We start from the raw sequence: 18451 nt of genomic DNA on the forward strand, positions 1-18451 counted from the left end.
TGAAGCCAAATGTGGCTCTTTGCTCACTGCACCTTTCAGTCGCTAAGGTTTCTTCCACTGCTACAAAGTCGCTTTGTACAAAGTGAGGGATCATAAGCCTCCTCCTCTTCTTCCGTAGCACTCACTTTTAGGCAGTCTCTGCTTTCCGGAAGTTCTCTTTATTTCTCGTCCCAAGATAAGCAGAGCACAGCATGACCGCCGCCCAGATCCAGCTGCGGGCTCCAGCTGCGGTCAGGGCAGCCGGAAGGATAGCCTTCAGAGTTCCCTGACGCCTCATAAACATTTCAAAGCCAGTGCAATAAATATACACAACTCAGCGTGGCGTGGGCGTCCATCCCAGCAGCTTTGACATTCGGCTACCCAAGCTGGAAACTGGAGAAGGTTTAGAAGCTGGAAAGGGAAAAATCTGTAGTCCAATTTACTTAAGACAAAACCCTTTGGTATCACCCCGCCCCCACATTCGTTCATTCTATCTATCTCTAATTCTGAGAATACCTACGTCCACAAACCCAGGAGCGACCCACTGGTACTCTGACCCTCCCTAAGGGTAAGTGTATCCTGGGTTGTTTGGGAGCTCTTGATTGGAGGCCGGGCCTGCAGGAGGCGGAGCCGAAGGTCGCCACTGGCTGGAGCCGGGACTTCTAAGCTGGCGCCGGGAGTCCAAGGGCCAGTCACAAAGGCTGGTCTGGGAACCTGAGATAGACTCCTCCTGAGAGATCCAATGGAGTCTTCGGCAGAGGGTGCAACCCGGGGAAAACCGAGACGGCGCACTCCGCACTTGCTGGGGGCGGTGGAGAAGAAGGAGGAGCTGGAGGAGACTGAAAAGATGCCGCCGCATTCGCCGAAGAGGCTTGAACGGAGGTGAAGGGATATTGGGAGAAAGAGTTGGAAGAGATCTAGAGAGCCGGGGTGGGGGTTGGGGAGGAGAGACCGAGAGCGCGCGATGTGGTGACGCAAAAGACATATTTTTCTTCCCCTCTGGCTTGAGCACTCGCCTCCTTCCTCTCCTCCGGCTTGGTTATCTCTTACTTGCCGGCCTAGGCTAGGCCACTGTGCCCAAGCTTTCCCCTTCCCTTTTTTGACAACCTAATGGGTTTGCATTAAAAAATGAAACTAAAAACCGACGACAACTGGATGACCTCAGAGAAGTCAGTCCTCTTTGAATTCCTTATTTGTCCAGTGAGGGGATGGCTATAGGATCTTATAATTTAGAATCACCAAAAGGATCTTAGAGATTATCCAGGCCTTTCCCTTCGTTATCAGAGGAAAAATCTGACTTAGAAAAGATCAGAGTTCTTAGTAGTACAGCCACCACTAGAATGCGAGACTCTGGCTTCAGATTCAGGGCTTTTAACTGTTATGTGAAACTGCTAAATTAGGTTTGCCTCTGCCGCCTCACTGTTTGACCTTGAGCAAGTCACTTCCAGAGGGCTCTAGAGTCCTCACCTTGTAACGGGCTGGGGATGGAGTAGTTCCAATGTCCCTTGTACCTCTGACATTTTGTGGCTTAATTTATCTAGGATAAATGATTTCACTTCCATTTGGATTTTTCCTGTCTTCTAAGTCACTGGTTTCAAAAATTGGGGCTTAGCTCTGACCTCAAGGATTATATGATCAACTAACTGAGAAGAATAAAATGGGTTATAAACCACTGCCTGCAGTAATGATTTTTGGGGCTTATCTCCAACTGATATCTTGGACAACTCTGAATCTTGGGCACTCCCTCACTCTATCACATCTCTCCATTGTGCACTCTTTTCACTTCTGAGCTAGGAATTGGTCTTTAGGGCATTTATAAACTAACCAGTATGGAATTCCGCAGCAATAATTCTGTTTGTGCCTATGAAAAAATGGATCCCCTTTCCCAGTCGTAACACATTTAATTTCTGCCCATTGTGCCATATGCATCTTGGAAGATAGGCGAGTCTCCTACTTTCCTAGAACCCTCTCATGCCCTGCTTCCCATTTTGCATAGGACAGAGAGAGTCCTATAAAATGAGCAGGCATGGATGGATTGTGATTGTCATCCTATATTTCCACTCCTCTTCCAAACAGCTGGATAATTGTTGAAGACTCTAGCATATTTCTAGGTTCACTAATGAATTATTATTAATAATACCTTATTTTCCTTCAGTCTATATATCATCCAGCAAGCTTTTATTAAATATATCAAGGACTTTGCTAGGCACTAGGGATAAAAAAAAAAAAAAAAAAAAAAAAAAAAGAAAGAAAGAAAGATAATTTCTGTCCTCATAGAGCCTACATTCTTTTTTTTTCCTGAGGCAGTTGGAGTTAAGTGACTTGTCTGGGGTCACACAGCTAGGAAGTAAAAAAGTCTAAATTCTAAAATGAGAGATACAAAAAAAAAATACCTGAAAGTATTTTAAGTTGGGTGTTGAAATCACTCCAAGTTTTCCCAATATCTTTCCTTTTGGTTTGTGCCTATCCTCCTTTTCAAATTTCTTTTGTATATTTTCTTCTCCCATTAGATGGTAAACTACGTAAGAGCAGAAACTGTTTATTCCTTAGTACTTTAGCACATTATTTTTTGAAGACAATGTTTCCTCTATGATATGATCCGCCCTTAGTTTTTGAAGCAAGTCTTCTGGGTTGGTTGTTTTGGCAGACATGGCATCTAGGAGTAAGGTTGTATTATATAATGTGAACAATTGTGCAAATTCTGAAGATAGGTTGAATTTCTAAAATTTAAGGAGAAAAATTTCTTCTATCTTAATCCTAGTCCATTTTGTAATAATATATTTTTGGTGTTTTTTCCTTTTTTAAAGTGTGGAAGAGAGCCAGAGTCCAGTCTTTCGAGAGGTAATCAATTTTAAGCCAGAGCCCTTGCCAGGTGAGAAAACCTGAAGTTGTGCATATTGTTTCACTTTTGCAGGCCTTATGGCAAGGATTCTTAACTGTGATCCATTAACTTGCTTTTAAAATATTTTGATGACTATGTTTGTATTTTACTATAACTAATTTCCTTTGAAATTCTATATATTTTATTTTATTCACTTGAACACATTCTCAGAAGGAGTCCTTAAGCTTCATTCAATAGCTAAAGGGATCCTGACACATAAAATAAATTGAAAAAAAAAAAAAAAAAAACAACCTCAAAGCTTCTTGCCTTCCTCTCAAGATTTCATCTGTTTCATTTCTTTATTTCAAAGTTACAATATTTCAATGGCTGTCTCCAATGTTTCTCTCATCTGTCCAGCTAGAAATTATGATAAGATCACCACTGAACCTATCAGCTTTTATTTTTCATCACTGGAGGAGCTTCTGGCATGGAATCCAGGTAGAGATGATGCCTTTAATATTGCTATGATACCCCTAGCAGATCGCCAACCCCCACTTCAAAGCCAGAGGCCTCGGACTCTGTTATGCCATGACATGATGGGTGGCTATTTAGGTGACAGGTGAGTGAATATACCCTCTTTACCCAATAAAACAGTAATTAAATTGAGAGATACCAAGGAGCTGTAGTTAAAAGAGTACTTAATTAGGAATGAGAAGACATGGGTTCAAGTTCTGCCTTTGTAACTAACTAGTTTGGGAATATTGAGTAAATTAGGCTATTTGTTGATTTAAAAATCCTATATAACTTGTAAGATTTGTTATAGAACATAGGGAGATTTTACCTGAATGAATTATGGAATTCCCCACTTCTTTTTGCAATCTCATTTATTCTATAATCAATTCTCCTCCACATTTGAAAGATATCTCCCACTAATGAAAAGCAGGGTGGTACAGTGAAGAAATGAAAAACTTGGAGTCAGAAGAACTGAATTGAACTTTTGATTTTGGTACATACTTGTAACTTTGGACAAATCACACAGTCTGTAGGTTTGTTTCTTCATCTATAAGTGAAGGGATTTTTCTTTTCTCTCTTTAACTCTAAGATTTTGTCATCTTGTATGTCAAAACCAAAAAGAAAGATGCTTCATGGGGAATTATTTTGGCAGAAGGGGTGAGTTAGAATGGACATAGATGAATTCAGTTATCCAATTCAACAAACATCATTTTAAAATTGTCTTTTTTATTAAGTTAGCCATATATAAACACAAATATTTCAATATGCAAAGATGAACAACAAAATATTATGAATAAAACTTTTTGTTAATTGAACTTCTTGTTCCTTGTTAATTCATTATAGTTCCTATAATGTATATTGTTAAATTTTAAAAGGAAATAACAGAATTGGCCTGTGTTCCATTTTGATTTTGTCTTTTTCTTTTGTGTATTTTGTAAATATTTTGTGGTTGCTTTTTCCCCGGTTTTTTTTACATCATGTCATTTCCCACCAACTCATCCTATTCTATAGCAAATTAGGATAGATTAGGATTAGACAAATCAAGGCTTTACCTTGATACCTAAATATCTGTCTTATTCTGTAGCTGGAGTTCATTGTTTCTTTCGAGAGGCATGCTTTATCAATAATATTTTATTTTTCTAATTACATGTAAAGATAATTATCAGTATTCATTTTTGAAAGATTTTGAGTTTTGACTTTTTTTCTCCCTCCTTTCTTTACCTCCCTTCTCCTCAAGACAGCAAGCAATTTGATATAGATTATACATGTACAGTCACTGTAGATATATTTCCATATTTGTCATATTGAAATGACAGAAATATCAGAACAAAAGGGAAAATTCACAAGAAAGAAAAAGCAAAAAAAACCCCACCAAAACATAGTGAAAATAGTATGCTTCTATCTGCATTCAGTCTCCATAGTTTTCCCTTTGGATATAAATGGCATTTTCCATTCCAGTTCTATTGGAATTATCTTGACGTACTGTATTACTGAGGAGAGATAAGTCTATCACAGTTGAACATGACATAATCTTGATATTACTATATACAATGTTCTTCTGGCCCTGCTCACTTCACTAAGCATTAGTTCATATGAGTCTTTCCAGGCTTTTCTGAAATTAGCCTGCTTATCATTTCTTATAAAATAATAATATTTCATTACATTCATACATTACCATAAGTTATTCATCCATTCCCCAATTATTGGACATCCACTCATTTTCCAGTTCCTTGCCACTATAGCTGCTATAAGCATTTTTGCACATGTGGATGCTTTATCAAGTCTTGAAATCATGACCAATCACTGTATTAAACAGTTCTAAATTTTTCAGAGTTGTTTTTCTCTTTGAATATTGTGATCATAATATAAATTATTCTCTTAGTTCTGCTCATTTTATTCGTCAGTTTATGAGTTTCCCACATTACTCTGAATCTGTGAGTCATCATAATACTCCATTAGATTCATAAACCCTAAATTGATGGACACCCGCTTTGTTTCCAATTTTTTGCTACAACAAAAAGTATTTTTGTATACATGGATTCTTTTCCTTTTTCTTTGATTTCCTTGGGATATAAGCTTAGTGTTATTGCTGGATCAAAGAGCATAGTGACTTTTTAGTATTGCTCCAAATTACTTTCTAGAATGATTAGACCAATTAACAGCTTCACCAAAGGAACATGAATATATCTGTTCTCTCAGAGCTCTTATAGCAATTGCTATTTTCTTTATTTTTGTCAGTTTGTGAAACCTCAGAGTTGTTTTAGTTTGTTTTTCTCTTATAATTAGTAATTTGGAGCATTTTTCACATGGTTACTTGCATTTTTTTCTTTTGAAAACTTACATTTGACAAATTGTCTTTTGGAGAACGACTCTTGTTCTTATGTAGGAAATAGATATTAGACCTGTGATTTCACTGGAATAGGAAATGCCCTGGTGAGGAAATTCTCTTGGCAGCTTCTTTATAATTTATAATCTTAGAGATTTGCCTGTAACACTGATAAATTAAGTGACTAAACTAGGGTCATACAGTTGAAGACTAGACTGTTCTTATATATTTGAAGTTTCTGTATATGTATTGGATATCAGGCCTTTTATCAGAGAAATCTGTGGTAAAGGTTTCCCTTCAAATTCTTACCACATTGATGTTTTTGAACAAAAGTTTTAAAATTTTAGTTCCTCAAAATTTTTTATTTTACTTGTTTGAAGTCTTTCTCTTCCTAGTTGTGAAAGGTTATCTCCTCTTCTCGATTTTTTTAAACTTTATAAACTTTTATATTTATATCATGTATCCATTTGGAGTTCCTTTGTGGTATTCTTGTAATGGTTATGTTAAATACTTTGCAGTTGTGTTCATTTGCTTTTGTATTTTGTTTATTTAGTCTATCCTCAGATACTTTTCAAATGTTTCTATTTTTTTAGCCATCATCAAATCGTTTTTGTGATTGCTGCTTTTTAGTGATCAGATACTACTAGACCCCTTTACTTCCTGATTTGTTTCCCCATTGTTTTCCTTGATATTCTTGACCTTTTGTTCCTCTAGATGAATTATGTTATTATTTTTAGTTCTAAAGTAGCTACTTGGTACTTTGATTGTTGGGGCGTTAAATTAATTTAAGAAGTACCATCATGTTTATTATATTGATACAGCCCAATTACAAATGCTTAATATATCTACAATTACTTGTCTTCCTTTATTTCTGTTAAGAGTATCATGTAATTGTATTCATATGTGTTCAGTGTCACCTGATATGTATAGTTCTAGATATTTTTATGGCAAACATTTTCTCAGGACTTGTGTGCAGATGATTGCAATACCTGCCAAGGTAGGAATAAAACTGAATAAGACATAATCCCTGCCCTCTTATTACTTTCTGGTGATGGGGTGAGATCAGGGAACATGGCATATATACAGATAAATATGATATGTCAGAATCCAAATGTAAAAAGAGAGATACAGATAGTTTCCAGTACCTTTTACTTGGAAATTACTTTCCGTGTATTTCCATTTCGAATTTCATTTCATACGAATGTGTTCTTTTCCCTCCAAGAGAATAGAAGCTTTTTGAGGGCATGGTCTGCTTTAGTTTGTCTTTTTATCCAACGGTGCCTAGCACATAGTTGGTATATAACAAATGCTTGTTGAATTGAATTGAGTTTCACAATTTAAAATCCTGTGATTTTATTTCATTCTATTCCTTTTCCTAGGTTTATTCAAGGCTCAATGACAGAGTCTCCCTACACCTTCTACCACTGGCAGTACATTGACATCTTTGTATACTTCAGCCATCACACAGTCACCATTCCTCCAGTGGTCTGGACCAATGCTGCCCATAAGCATGGGGTCTCTGTGCTGGGTAAGAGTGATGGCAGACTGAATTTAGCTTCTGTTATTAAAGAGAGCATATATGTTAGTTGGTCTGAGGAATGTGGAAATGAAGAAAAAATCCAGTTGTGGACTGGAAGTGTGTAAAAATAAGTTCAGTTCACAGATAAGATCCCATCAGAAGGGATCTTAAAAGTCCAATTCCTTCATTTTACAAATTAGGAAACAGGTGTAGAGTTTAAATGATCTGTCCCAGGTCACACAGGGAGGATGTATACTGATTTTTTTCTACACTGCCTCCTTAGCCTGGGGTGTAGTAGAAAGAACATTAACTTTGAAGTTAGAAACCTAATGTTGAAGCTTCTCTAACTCTTCAACGTTATTAGCTCTGGGTCCTTAGACAAGTTCTTTGACTTATCTGTGCCTCAGTATCCTTATCTGCTAAATGGGATAACAACCTAATGGGATTATTGTGAGGATCAATGAGATCATGTATATAAAATATTTTGTAAAACCTAAGATTTTACATAAATGGGAGCTGCTAATACCACTAGAGGAAGTGGTACTGGCCTTGGAACCAGGAGAGACTTGGGCTTAGATCTTTCCTCCAATATTTCTTTAGTGGTAAGGCCATAAATAGTACTTTACTTTTACATCTTTCTTTTTTTTTTTGGTTTGTTTTTTTAATAGTTTTTTATTTTTCTAAATACATGCAAAGATAGTTTTCAGCATTCACCTGTGCAAAACTTTGTGTTTCCAAATTTTTCTCCTGCCTTCCCTTGAGCCCTTTTCCTAAGACAGAAGATCTTCTAAACATATTTCCATATTCATCATTATGCACAAGAAAAATTATATCAAAAAGTAAAATACCATGAGAAAGAAAGAAAAAACAAACAAAAAAATTACAACACAAGGTGAAAATATTATTTTTGATCCATATTCAGTCTCTATATTGTTCTCTCTTTGGATGCAGATGCCACTTTCTATCCCAAGTCTTTTGGAATCGCCCTGAATGACCAACTTCATTGCTGAAAAAAGTCAAGTCCATTTCAATTTATCATTACATAATCTTGTTGCTATGTATAGTGTTCTCTTGGTTCTGCTCACTTCACTCAGCATCAGTTTATGTAGTCTTTCCAGGCTTTTCTGAAATCAGCCTGCTCAACATTTCTTGTAGAATAATACTATTCCATTACATTCTTATGCCATTAGCCATTCCCTAACTGCTGGGCATCTACTCAATTTCTAGTTCCTAGCTACTACAAAAAGAGCTGCTGCAAATGTTTTTGTAGGATCCTTCCCCTCTTTCATGATCTCTTTGGGATACAGATCCAATAGAGACACTGCTGGATCAAAGGGTATGCATAGTTTTTATAGCCCTTTGGGCATAGTTCCAAATTGCTCTCTGAAATGATTGGATCATTTCAGAACTCTACCAATAATGCATTAGTGTCTCAGTTTATCCAACATTTGTTATTATTTTTTCCTATCATCTTAGCTAATATGAGAGGTGAAGTGGATCTTAGAATTGTCTTAATTTGCATTTCTCTAATCAGTAGTAATTTAGAGCATTTTTAAAAATATGACCATAAATAAGCCTGTTTCCTGACCTGTAAAATGGTTACAATAATACCTCATAAGGCTGTGGTAGAGATCAAATGAGAGAAAATATATCTAATGTATTTTTACAAAGTTTAAGCAAGCAAGCATTTATTAAATTCTATGTAAGACGTTGTTCTAAGCATTGGGATTATGGAGACAAAAACAGAATAGTAACCCGTTTTCTCAAAAAGATTACATTCTGTTGATAATGGAAAGGGAAGACAGCATATGAAGGGGATCTGGAAAGGTAAGGGCAAAGGAGATATGTATGGTGACAATAGGATGTGGATATATATATTGGAAGTAGCTACGGGGGCTTGGCTATGGGCAACACAAAGTGAAAGCTCATCTGTAAGAGAACGGTGCTCCAAGGGCAGAATATAATTCTAACACTTGGTTCAGGGGTGATGGGGATGATGGCCACCTTGCAGACAGTTTGACTCATACCATTGACTTTTTTACTTTGACCTTTTACTTCTCCTGATGTAAGAGTTTGCTCAATATCAAACCCATGTAAATAAAAACAAGTTAATTTTGGGTTTGGGAAAGACAGCATCCAAGAGGTCAAGAAGGGCCTCATGTAGGAAGTTGTACATGAGTTAAAGTTTGAAGGAAGCAGGAGAGCTTCACGATAGTGATGGAATTTGTGCCAAATGTGTATGAGCCACACAGTCTAGATAGATCATAAAGTTCAGTAATATGTAGCAAAATATAAAGATTTGCCATTATTGCATAGCCAGAACAACTGCAGACCCATTGGTTGCCTTTTTCATTTGCCGCTGAAGTTACAACTCTGGTGTTTCCGTACAAGGTATACTCACTCCTGCTTAGCAAGTGATTTAATCACTTGTACATCATCAAAGAGCCTAACCTTTTTGTTCTGTCTTTTAGGAACCTTTATCACAGAGTGGACAGAAGGTGGGCGGCTCTGTGAAAAATTCTTGTCTGGAGACCCATCCTCTTACCAGACACTGGCAGATCAGCTAGTCCGCATTGCACAATTTTTTCGCTTTGATGGCTGGCTGATCAACATAGAGAACACACTGAGTGTAAGTGTGGTCTTCTCCCCCAGCCATTCTTCTACCCCGCGTTCTAGTTCATTTCTCCCCTTTTACCAGTGACCTCTGTTAACACTGACTTGTCTCTTAATCTTTTCCTCTCCTCTCACTTTCTTCTCCATTCTTTGTGATGGAATACTGTAGCAGCTCATGTAGTCTAGCCTTATTCTCAAACAAAGCCATCCTTGCCCTAGGATGCTTTTTCTGATATTGGGGAATGGTGTGCTTTCCTTATGTGTCTCCAGATACTTAGCCTGGTTTTTCTGCCTCTTTCATGTTTGGATTGGCTTGGGAGCCTCTTCTCCCCTTTAGGTTAGATAATCTCCCTGATTGTGTTCTATTCCTTTCATCTCTGCTTTAGGAGAGTTATGTGTCAGCCACATTTCTTTGATTGAACAGATTATGAACTCCAGGTTTTAGTGGTTTTTGTTTTTCTGTATTATGTATTTCTGCTTTGTAATACCCAAAATCTTATTCTTTTCTACCAAACAGATAGAGCTTTTATTATAGAGCCAGCCATCATGCTAAAAACTGAGGAACCAAAAGCAAGTTAGCAAGATTTTTGCTATTCCTTCTTGCTATTCCCACATCAAGGAGCTTATGTTCTAATGAAATAGAACAAAAAGAGGAGCTGGAAAAGTGAGGAAAGAGGAGATATGTGTAGTGGTTACATAGTGACATAGCCCTGATATAGTATGGGGCCCCGGGGATGAGCAAGACAAAGTCACCTATCAGAGACCCAGGGCGGAGTAAAAAATGTAGTGGTGGTTGGGGCGAAGAGAAGGGGAAATAGGAATGATGGCCAGTGTGCAGGCACCTTAGCTCACAACAGTAGTTTTCTTCCTGTCTTGAAAAAAGCCCTTTATGTTTTCTAAATCCCCCTCGTCTCAGACAGTGTCAAATCTGCTTTTTCCTTTCTTACAGATGGCTGCAGTAGAGAACACTCCTTTCTTCCTACGATACCTGACTGACCAGTTGCACCAATATGTACCAGGTGGATTGGTCATTTGGTATGATAGTGTAGTGAAGGATGGACAGCTAAATTGGCAAAATGAATTGAATGAAAGTAATAGGTGAGCTGATTTAACAATGGCAACTTTGTCTCTGTTTTCCTTGTCTCCTGAATGTGGGCAGAAGGGTGAGAAAAGATTTGACTAGAATCCATTCTGAATTTAATAAGCATTGTAAATATTATGGATTAAAAGTTGTTGCCAGATTAGCTGAGAAGCTCTGAGAAGAATCTAGTCTTCATCCTTGCCTTTCTAGATCTAATTAGCTGATATTCAGTCTTCCTACCCAAAAGAATTCTACCTACCTTTGGGGGAAGTAAGGCATTTTTTAATTTGTCTTTCCTTAAGCATAACTATTTGCATAGGCCAATTTTAAAGTACTGTGGGTTGGTTATAAAGAATATTAATTCATTCCTGTGAAGAGCATGAACTGCTTAAAAAAAGAAAAGCAAAAAACTTTGGACTATTTGTGTGTGTGTGTGTGTGTGTGTGTGTGTGTGTGTGTGCATACGTGCACGTGTATATGTGTGTGTGTGCACATGTGTGTGTTGAAACTCAGCAGTGTCTCTGACTTGTAAGAGTTTTGAATTTTTGGCCACTTTGGGTGAGAAGTCACAGGCGGATTAAATTTGCTTGTGGCTTTATCCTTAGATTTATATGGAGAATGATTTATAGACACAGTTCCTGTTCTTTAGGAGTTTATAGTCTGTAAGATTCTACTCTTTTAACTTTAAAGGTAAGATGAGTTCTCAGGAAGCCAACCTCTAGTCCCCACTTCAGGTAGAAAGGGAAGCCTTTTGGATAAGAAAGCTCTATAAAGACTGAGAACAGAGCTGGCTGAATTGATGCCTCTCCAATTTTGTGTCTCTTATTGCTACTTAGAGTATTCTTTGACTCCTGTGATGGTATTTTTACCAATTACAACTGGAAGGAGGAACACCTGGAACGCATGGCATCCTTTGAACTTCGAAAGGAAGATGTTTATGTGGGAGTGGACATATTTGCCCGGGGAAATGTTGTGGGAGGTGGATTTAATACAAACAAGGTGAGTAGACTGGGGAGGTGGATCAGGCTTAGTTACTGTTTGAAGGGGTAATGGCTTTCTAATGGCTATTTCCAATGGTTGCTGTTTTTTTTTTTAGCTTTCCTTTCATCTTGGGGGGAGGAAGGTGATGATCTTTCTTCTTAGGATAGAAAAATTGAGTCTTAAACACTATTCACCTGTGGACTATCCAGTATGTGAGTGATAGGGTTTATCTGGAGGACTTGGAAGCTGGGGACCCGTATTCTAGACATGGTCTTTGAGTATGTCCCTATTCTTCTCTGAAAAAAGGAATGCTGGTGGGGAAGCTGAGGGCAGCAGTAGGGATGACTAAACAATTTCTAAGGCTTCTTTCATTTCTCTTCTGTGATTTTACTAATCCTGACTGTCAGGTCATTGAGAAGTAATGCTGGACACAGTGCTCAATTTGAAGTCATAACCCTCAGGTCAAGAACTTGCCTCTGCTCATTATTATTGCTTCTGTGATGTTGGGAAAGTTACTTAGCCTCTCAGTGCCTCAGTTTCCTCATCTGTAAAATGAAAGAGTTGCACTAATTGTGGTGTCTTCTAGCTCTAAATCTATGATCCTGTAATGAGTTCTTGTACTTGGTAGTAGCCTGTACCACCAATCCTACACATTTCTGACTAATTCTTACCTTCTTTCTTTTTACCTTTTCAGAACAGCAGAGCAGGCTGGGGGAATACTAATAGTATTTTTATATAATTTTTTATTTCTTTGGTCAGTTTAGATGATGCCCTGAGGCATTTGGTTTTGGAAGATAAGTTGATTATAAGTTTCTTGCAGTGCAACTTAAAGCAGCAGAAAAGAAAAGGGAGGTTGGGGGTTGATGTACCACATAAGAGAAAAATAGACAATCAGTCTGTCTCTTGACTGTCAATCCTATCCTATTTCTATTTCTATAGGGAGGTCCTCAGTCATTAATTAAGCTTTAAATGAATAAATTAATGCAATCACCGAACATTCTTCTCATGTCCTGTTATTTTGAAAATGTAATGAGGTGTGAAGTTTCCTGTCTTCCTATATTGTTTGGATGTTCTTTCTGGCTTTCTTCCACTCTATAATGCCCTCTTATGGCCAATCTGTGAAACTATAGAGTGCTCAGATCGGATTCTACACCCATCAAGAGAAGAAGTCATTCAACCAACAAGCATTTATAAGTGCTATCTCTGTGCCAGGCACTGTGCTGGGTGTGGGAGACACAAAGATAAAAATGGATCAATACCTGTTCTTCAGGAGCTACAGAAACTCCAGAATTTATCAAAATAATAGGAATCATCAGAACAGATTGATGAAAAATGTTTGGCCCATATTTGATGAGAAATAAGATGCTGAGAGAATCCTGATCTTAGGATTAGCCTTAGCCTCAGAGAAGGTAGTAGATGAATGATTTTTATTTTCTTATGAACAATGCTCCTCTTTGTCTTATGTCTTTTTGTAGTCAATGGAGCTGATCCGAAAGTATGGGTTCTCAGCTGCACTCTTTGCTCCTGGCTGGGTGTATGAATGCTTGAGTAATAAGGATTTCTTCCAGAATCAGGACAGGTGAGCCCTCATTCCCATTTAAGGTTTAAGATTTGATTATTATCTGGGTGGTTGTTTTTTTTTTTTTTTTTTTTTTATCATTTTTGTCAATTTCATAGATGTGAGGTAAAAACCTTATAATTTTAGTGTGAAAACTTACAGATAATTATTGACAATTTACATTTCTTCTTTTGAAAACTATTCCTATTCTTGGAGTACTTGGTTCTTGTTCTGCTATGTGTGTCAGTTTCTTAAATAGCTTGGATACTAGAATTTTATCAACAATATTTCAAGGCAAGTAAAATTTTATCTTGGATAGGGTTGGGGAAACTATAAGATAGAATGGTTGAGATTGAGGATATGCTGAATCTCCTCTTGATTACATATCTTGAGTTCTTCCTGCACCCATATGTCTCTGTATAGGTTCTGGAGTTTGCTGGAGCAATATCTGCACACTCACAGCATTTGTTCCCTACCTTTTGTCACCTCATTTGGTCTGGGCTTGGGAACACGGAGATTCTCCTGTGGACAGGTGTGTGGAGTATTTGTGATTCTCTTGTTCCTTTGTAGTCATGCTGGGTTGAGGGCTGAACAAGAGTTTCCTGCTTGTACTGGATTAAAAAAAAATTAATTGATGCTTTTTTGTCTTTACATAACAGTAATTTCCAAATATGCCCCTTCCTGCCTTATGCTCCAGCTATGAGTCTTCCCTTATATTACATATAATTTATACATTTTTGCAAGGAGAAGCATTCTCCCTTTTGCCGTATGGTTTCCATAAATTTGTGGAAAATGAGGTGAGATCTGTTTTGCATGACTAAGCTTTGTGATCTGAATAGAACTGATATCCAACTTTGTCTGATCCTTGTCCACTTTTGCTCTCTAGTTTGTCCTGCATGACATCATAGAAGGCTCTTCTTGACTCTGCTTTTTCTTTCAGGAGGAGACACTAGGACCATGGTACAACCTAAGTGCTCAGGAAATCCAGCCTATCTTTGGAGATCATGAAGTAGAAAGTGAGTCTGGTTGGGTGAAAATTCACAACTGCTTGATGGATGCCTGGAATGGAGGAAGCTCCCTGCTTGTTCATGGGATGATTCCTTCCAACACTGGGAAGGTGGCTGTGAGGTAGGTGAATGATTGAGGATTAGGGACTTTCAGCCTTTTGACTCTATACTGGCTGCTCAGCTGGCCTACTTCAGAGGAAAAAATGCTAACACTAATTTTCAGTGTATATACTGTGCTTTGATTTGGGAAAAAATCTTGTAACTTTTCAAAGTCATGATTTTAGCTAAAACTAGCCAAACAGCTGAATCCTAGAAGGGAAAGGTAAGAGATCCTAGAGTTTATAATGTTCTTATTTTTGTGGCTCAAGAGACTTGAGCCTTGTATCTTACTAGAGTTTCTTTAAGTTTCTTTTTTTGATCATTTTTTTCCTCTAGGCTTTTTTCTCTGAAGGTTCTAGCACCACCAAAAATTTATCTGTCTCTCATATACAAACTGGAAGAGCGTACAGATATCACTGTTGCGTTGGAACTCTCCACCTGGGATGTAAGAAGATGTAGCATTGGGGGCTACCCATCTTTTGATGGTGAGGTACTGGGACAGGTCTCCCTCTTGTATTCACTATATTTCTTTCCTCCCATGACTTTTCTTCCATCTGGGCATCTTATTCTGATTTCTATGATTATTTCTAGAAGCAAAAATCTGAAAGGACTTGGATGACCAACAGAGTGGAAGGAATAGGACCAGTAATATAATTTTCCCTGTTGGCAGGGTCCTGGAAGTGGATATTAAGATCTTAAGTAAATTGTCTGTGTCTTCAGGCAGTGGCAAAGTTCTTAGTGGAGTTTGTAGGTAGGAACACTATGTCCCACAATGATCATGTCAGAAGTAGACTAAAGTAAGAATTCACTTCTACTTTTGTTTTTAGACTAATTCTAATTGTCTTTGAGCTCAGAAACTGTACTTCCAACTGGGTGTGTGACTTGGGAGTAAGCAGATAATGTGGCATAAAGTAGATGAAAAATCAGGGAACCTTATCATTGAGTGATTTTCTTATTCAGAAGTCACTTTTACTGAAGAAAGATCAGATGCTCCCAAAGTGACAACTTTTTCAAGAATGGAAATTTTAGCTCCCTTGCTGATTTCTTCCTGGTTTCCTTGGCATTTCTGAATTGGGGATTGGGCTGAAAAAATATAATTGAGTCTCATATGTTCCCTGACTTGTTTCTCTAGCAGGGTCAAGCATTAGGCACACTCCCCAACCTCTCCAGGTGCCCCCAGACAAGCTGCTCAGGTCGGCTGATAGAAGTGGCCGGCAGTTCAACGGGGGCTGGATCCATCGGTGAGTCCCCCTCTCCCAAGGGTGTGTTGCACTGTGCAGGGGCTGGCCTACCATGAAGATGGGCTAGAGGTGAGTGGGAATAAGAATTTTCAAGCTAAGAATTCCCAGGACTGAAGGGCAGTGGGGAAACTCCCAGGCTTAGCCATTTTTGCATATTGGAACAGCCCTGCTCAGCAAGTTTCTAGGCCATTGCTGGGTATAGGTCCTAGTTCATTACATGTGCAATTGACTTATCTCTGAAATCCTAAGTCCTGGATCAGGACCTGGAACTGCCCCTCTCCAACCCCCCATCTTCTATAGCTACTGTAGAACCAGGTCATGGTAAGCAGTCAACAATAAAAGTGGTAAACTGGAATTTAGTCATTGAGTGAAGTAATAGGAGATTCTTTACAAGATAGAAGCCTTTCTTTCTTCCTGAGCTTGCCTCTGTCTTCTCCACAGCTATTATGAAATGAATCTGCAGGACTGCTTTTTGCAAGACATCTTTGTTAATTTTACATGCCCCCTGGGTAGCCAGAAGGATGAAAACTTTACTTGTCGCTTGGGAGAAATCCAGGTGAGGAGCCCTAAACACTTATGGAATGGAAGCTTAGAGTCCTGGAAGTTCAGCCTGTTAAGGGCTTCTGCTAAATTTACAAGGAAAAGGCATGGTATTGCTATAAAACTGGGAACAGTAAAAAGCTTGCTGGTAATATCCCTTGTTTCTGAGAGAGGGGGTGAGGTGCAAGTGGCCAACTTATAAATAGAATAGGGCTCTTCTTTCCCATCTTGGGACTAAAAGTTAGGAATTGGGGACTATTCTAAACTTTCTTTCTCTTGGCAGGTGGTGGATGCAAACAGCCTAATGACTCCATTGTCCCAAGTCCGGGATCTTACTGCTTCCCATATCGGTTGGCACCATATTCATTCAGAATTGCATAGAGGCAAAACCAAACTTCTTCTCAGCTGTACTCTCTATTGGTCCTATCTGCTACCCCAAGCTTATGGCTTCCGGATCTACCATCAGGGTGGGAAATATTCAAGTAGAAAGGAGTTGCTAGACTCGGAAGAGCCCACATTCTTGGGTCTGGCCCATGCCAATATGTACCGTGTGGTGAACCTGGAAGTAGAAGAAGCCTTAGCTGGCCAGGACTGCTTTGTGGAGTTCTTTGTGCAGCCCATCCCCAAGGAAGGATTCTTGGTTCCTCAGGCAGAGTGGGGCAGATTAACCCTGCTCTACTCAAAACCCAATGCCTAAGCATTAAAGCAGAACTGTCTTATTGACTCCAGATTTTTTTTCCTCATTGTACTGGAAGGAGGCTTGATTCAAGGATGTAAGTTTGGAGGAATTGAGGCAGTGAGCACAGGGAGAGGACCTTGGGCATAGCTGTGGGCAGGAAGCTGTGGGAGGCCCAAGTAGGCCTTGGTACCTGAATTGAAACTGAGGCACACATAACTACTTTTATTTTTTTTTTTTTTAAGTCAACTCCTTGAGGTTGAAAATTTTTTCTCTGGTGTGGTTTGAAAACTTTATTCTAATCATTTTCTTTATGTTGAAAAGTTTCAAAGTAGTAGTTACAGGAATTAGAAATATTTAGATAAAGGAAAATAGAGAAAGCTAAGATTTTATGCTTACATTGAGAATGGTAACCATTTTTAATTCATTGCAGTCTAAATAATGAAGGAAATAAGTTTAAAACATAGCTTTTAGGTAAGAGAGGTATGAGGTCTAACATCAGATACTACAATAGTGCTTTCACTGTGGGATGAATGCTCTGGACCTAGTAATTTATAAAGGCCCCCACCAGGGCAAGTTTTTGTAGAAACTCAGTCAATACCCATTGTTTCTGTAAGTCTAGGGACATGAGAAGGAAGGTTCAGCAATTTCTCTAAATCTCAGTCTAACTTTTACCCATATAAAGGTTAAAATATTACCCATGGTAGCACAAAAACTCTTCTCTGTAGAAACATGAAAGATTTTTTTAAAAGTATTTCCTTTCACCTCATCTCCAAAATATACAGAGAATTGACTCTAATTTATAAGAAATCAAGCCATTCTCCAGTTGATAAATGGTCAAAGGATATGAACAGATAATTCTCAGATGATGAAATTGAAACTATCTCCACTCATATGAAAGAGTGTTCCAAATCACTGTTGATCAGAGAAACGCAAATTAAGACAACTCTGAGATACCACTACACACCTGTCAGATTGGCTAAGATGACAGGAACAAATAATGATGAATGTTGGAAGGGATGCAGGAAAACTGGGACATTGATGCATTGTTGGTGGAATAGTAAACAGATCCAACCATTCTGGAGAGCAGTTTGGAACTATGCTCAAAAAGTTAGCAAATTGTAAATACCCTTTGATCCAGCAGTGATACTACTGGGCTTATATCCCAAAGAGATACTAAAGAGGGGAAAGGGGCCTGTATGTGCCAAAATGTTTATGGCAGCCCTTTTCATAGTGGCTAGAAACTGGAAAATGAATGGATGTCCATCAATTGGAGAATGGTTGAGTAAATTATGGTATATGATGTTATGGAATATTATTGTTCTGTAAGAAATGACCAACAAGATGATTTCAGAGAGGCTTGGAGAGACTTACATCAACTGATGCTGAGTGAAATGAGCAGAACTAGGAGATTATTATACACTTCAACAATGATACTATATGAGGATGTATTCTGATGGAAATGACTATCTTCAACAAAGAGAAGAGCTAATTCAG

At 38.3% G+C, this 18451-nt stretch overlaps 1 protein-coding gene across 3 annotated transcripts; it reads left to right on the forward strand.

Moving 5' to 3' along the window:
• Positions 1-628: 628 nt before the first annotated feature.
• Positions 629-16998, forward strand: ENGASE (endo-beta-N-acetylglucosaminidase). Of its 3 annotated transcripts, none has more exons than XM_074260296.1 (14): positions 629-861; positions 2787-2851; positions 3218-3419; positions 7019-7167; positions 9630-9787; positions 10721-10869; positions 11689-11851; positions 13309-13412; positions 13815-13923; positions 14332-14519; positions 14834-14982; positions 15633-15738; positions 16180-16294; positions 16562-16998. In XM_074260296.1, the coding sequence occupies exons 1-14, from the start codon at positions 722-724 to the stop codon at positions 16973-16975; spliced, it is 2211 nt and encodes a 736-aa protein (XP_074116397.1). In that variant the 5' UTR covers positions 629-721; the 3' UTR covers positions 16976-16998. The 3 variants fall into 3 exon arrangements, with proteins under 3 accessions (XP_074116397.1, XP_074116396.1, XP_074116399.1); XM_074260295.1 differs by having other exon boundaries at positions 630-861; positions 15630-15738; XM_074260298.1 differs by lacking the exon at positions 629-861 and having other exon boundaries at positions 2785-2851; positions 3218-3298; positions 15630-15738.
• The last annotated feature ends 1453 nt before the right edge of the window (positions 16999-18451 follow it).

The sequence above is a fragment of the Sminthopsis crassicaudata genome, chromosome 4 (genome assembly GCF_048593235.1).
Source record: "Sminthopsis crassicaudata isolate SCR6 chromosome 4, ASM4859323v1, whole genome shotgun sequence".
Lineage (NCBI taxonomy): Eukaryota > Metazoa > Chordata > Mammalia > Dasyuromorphia > Dasyuridae > Sminthopsis > Sminthopsis crassicaudata.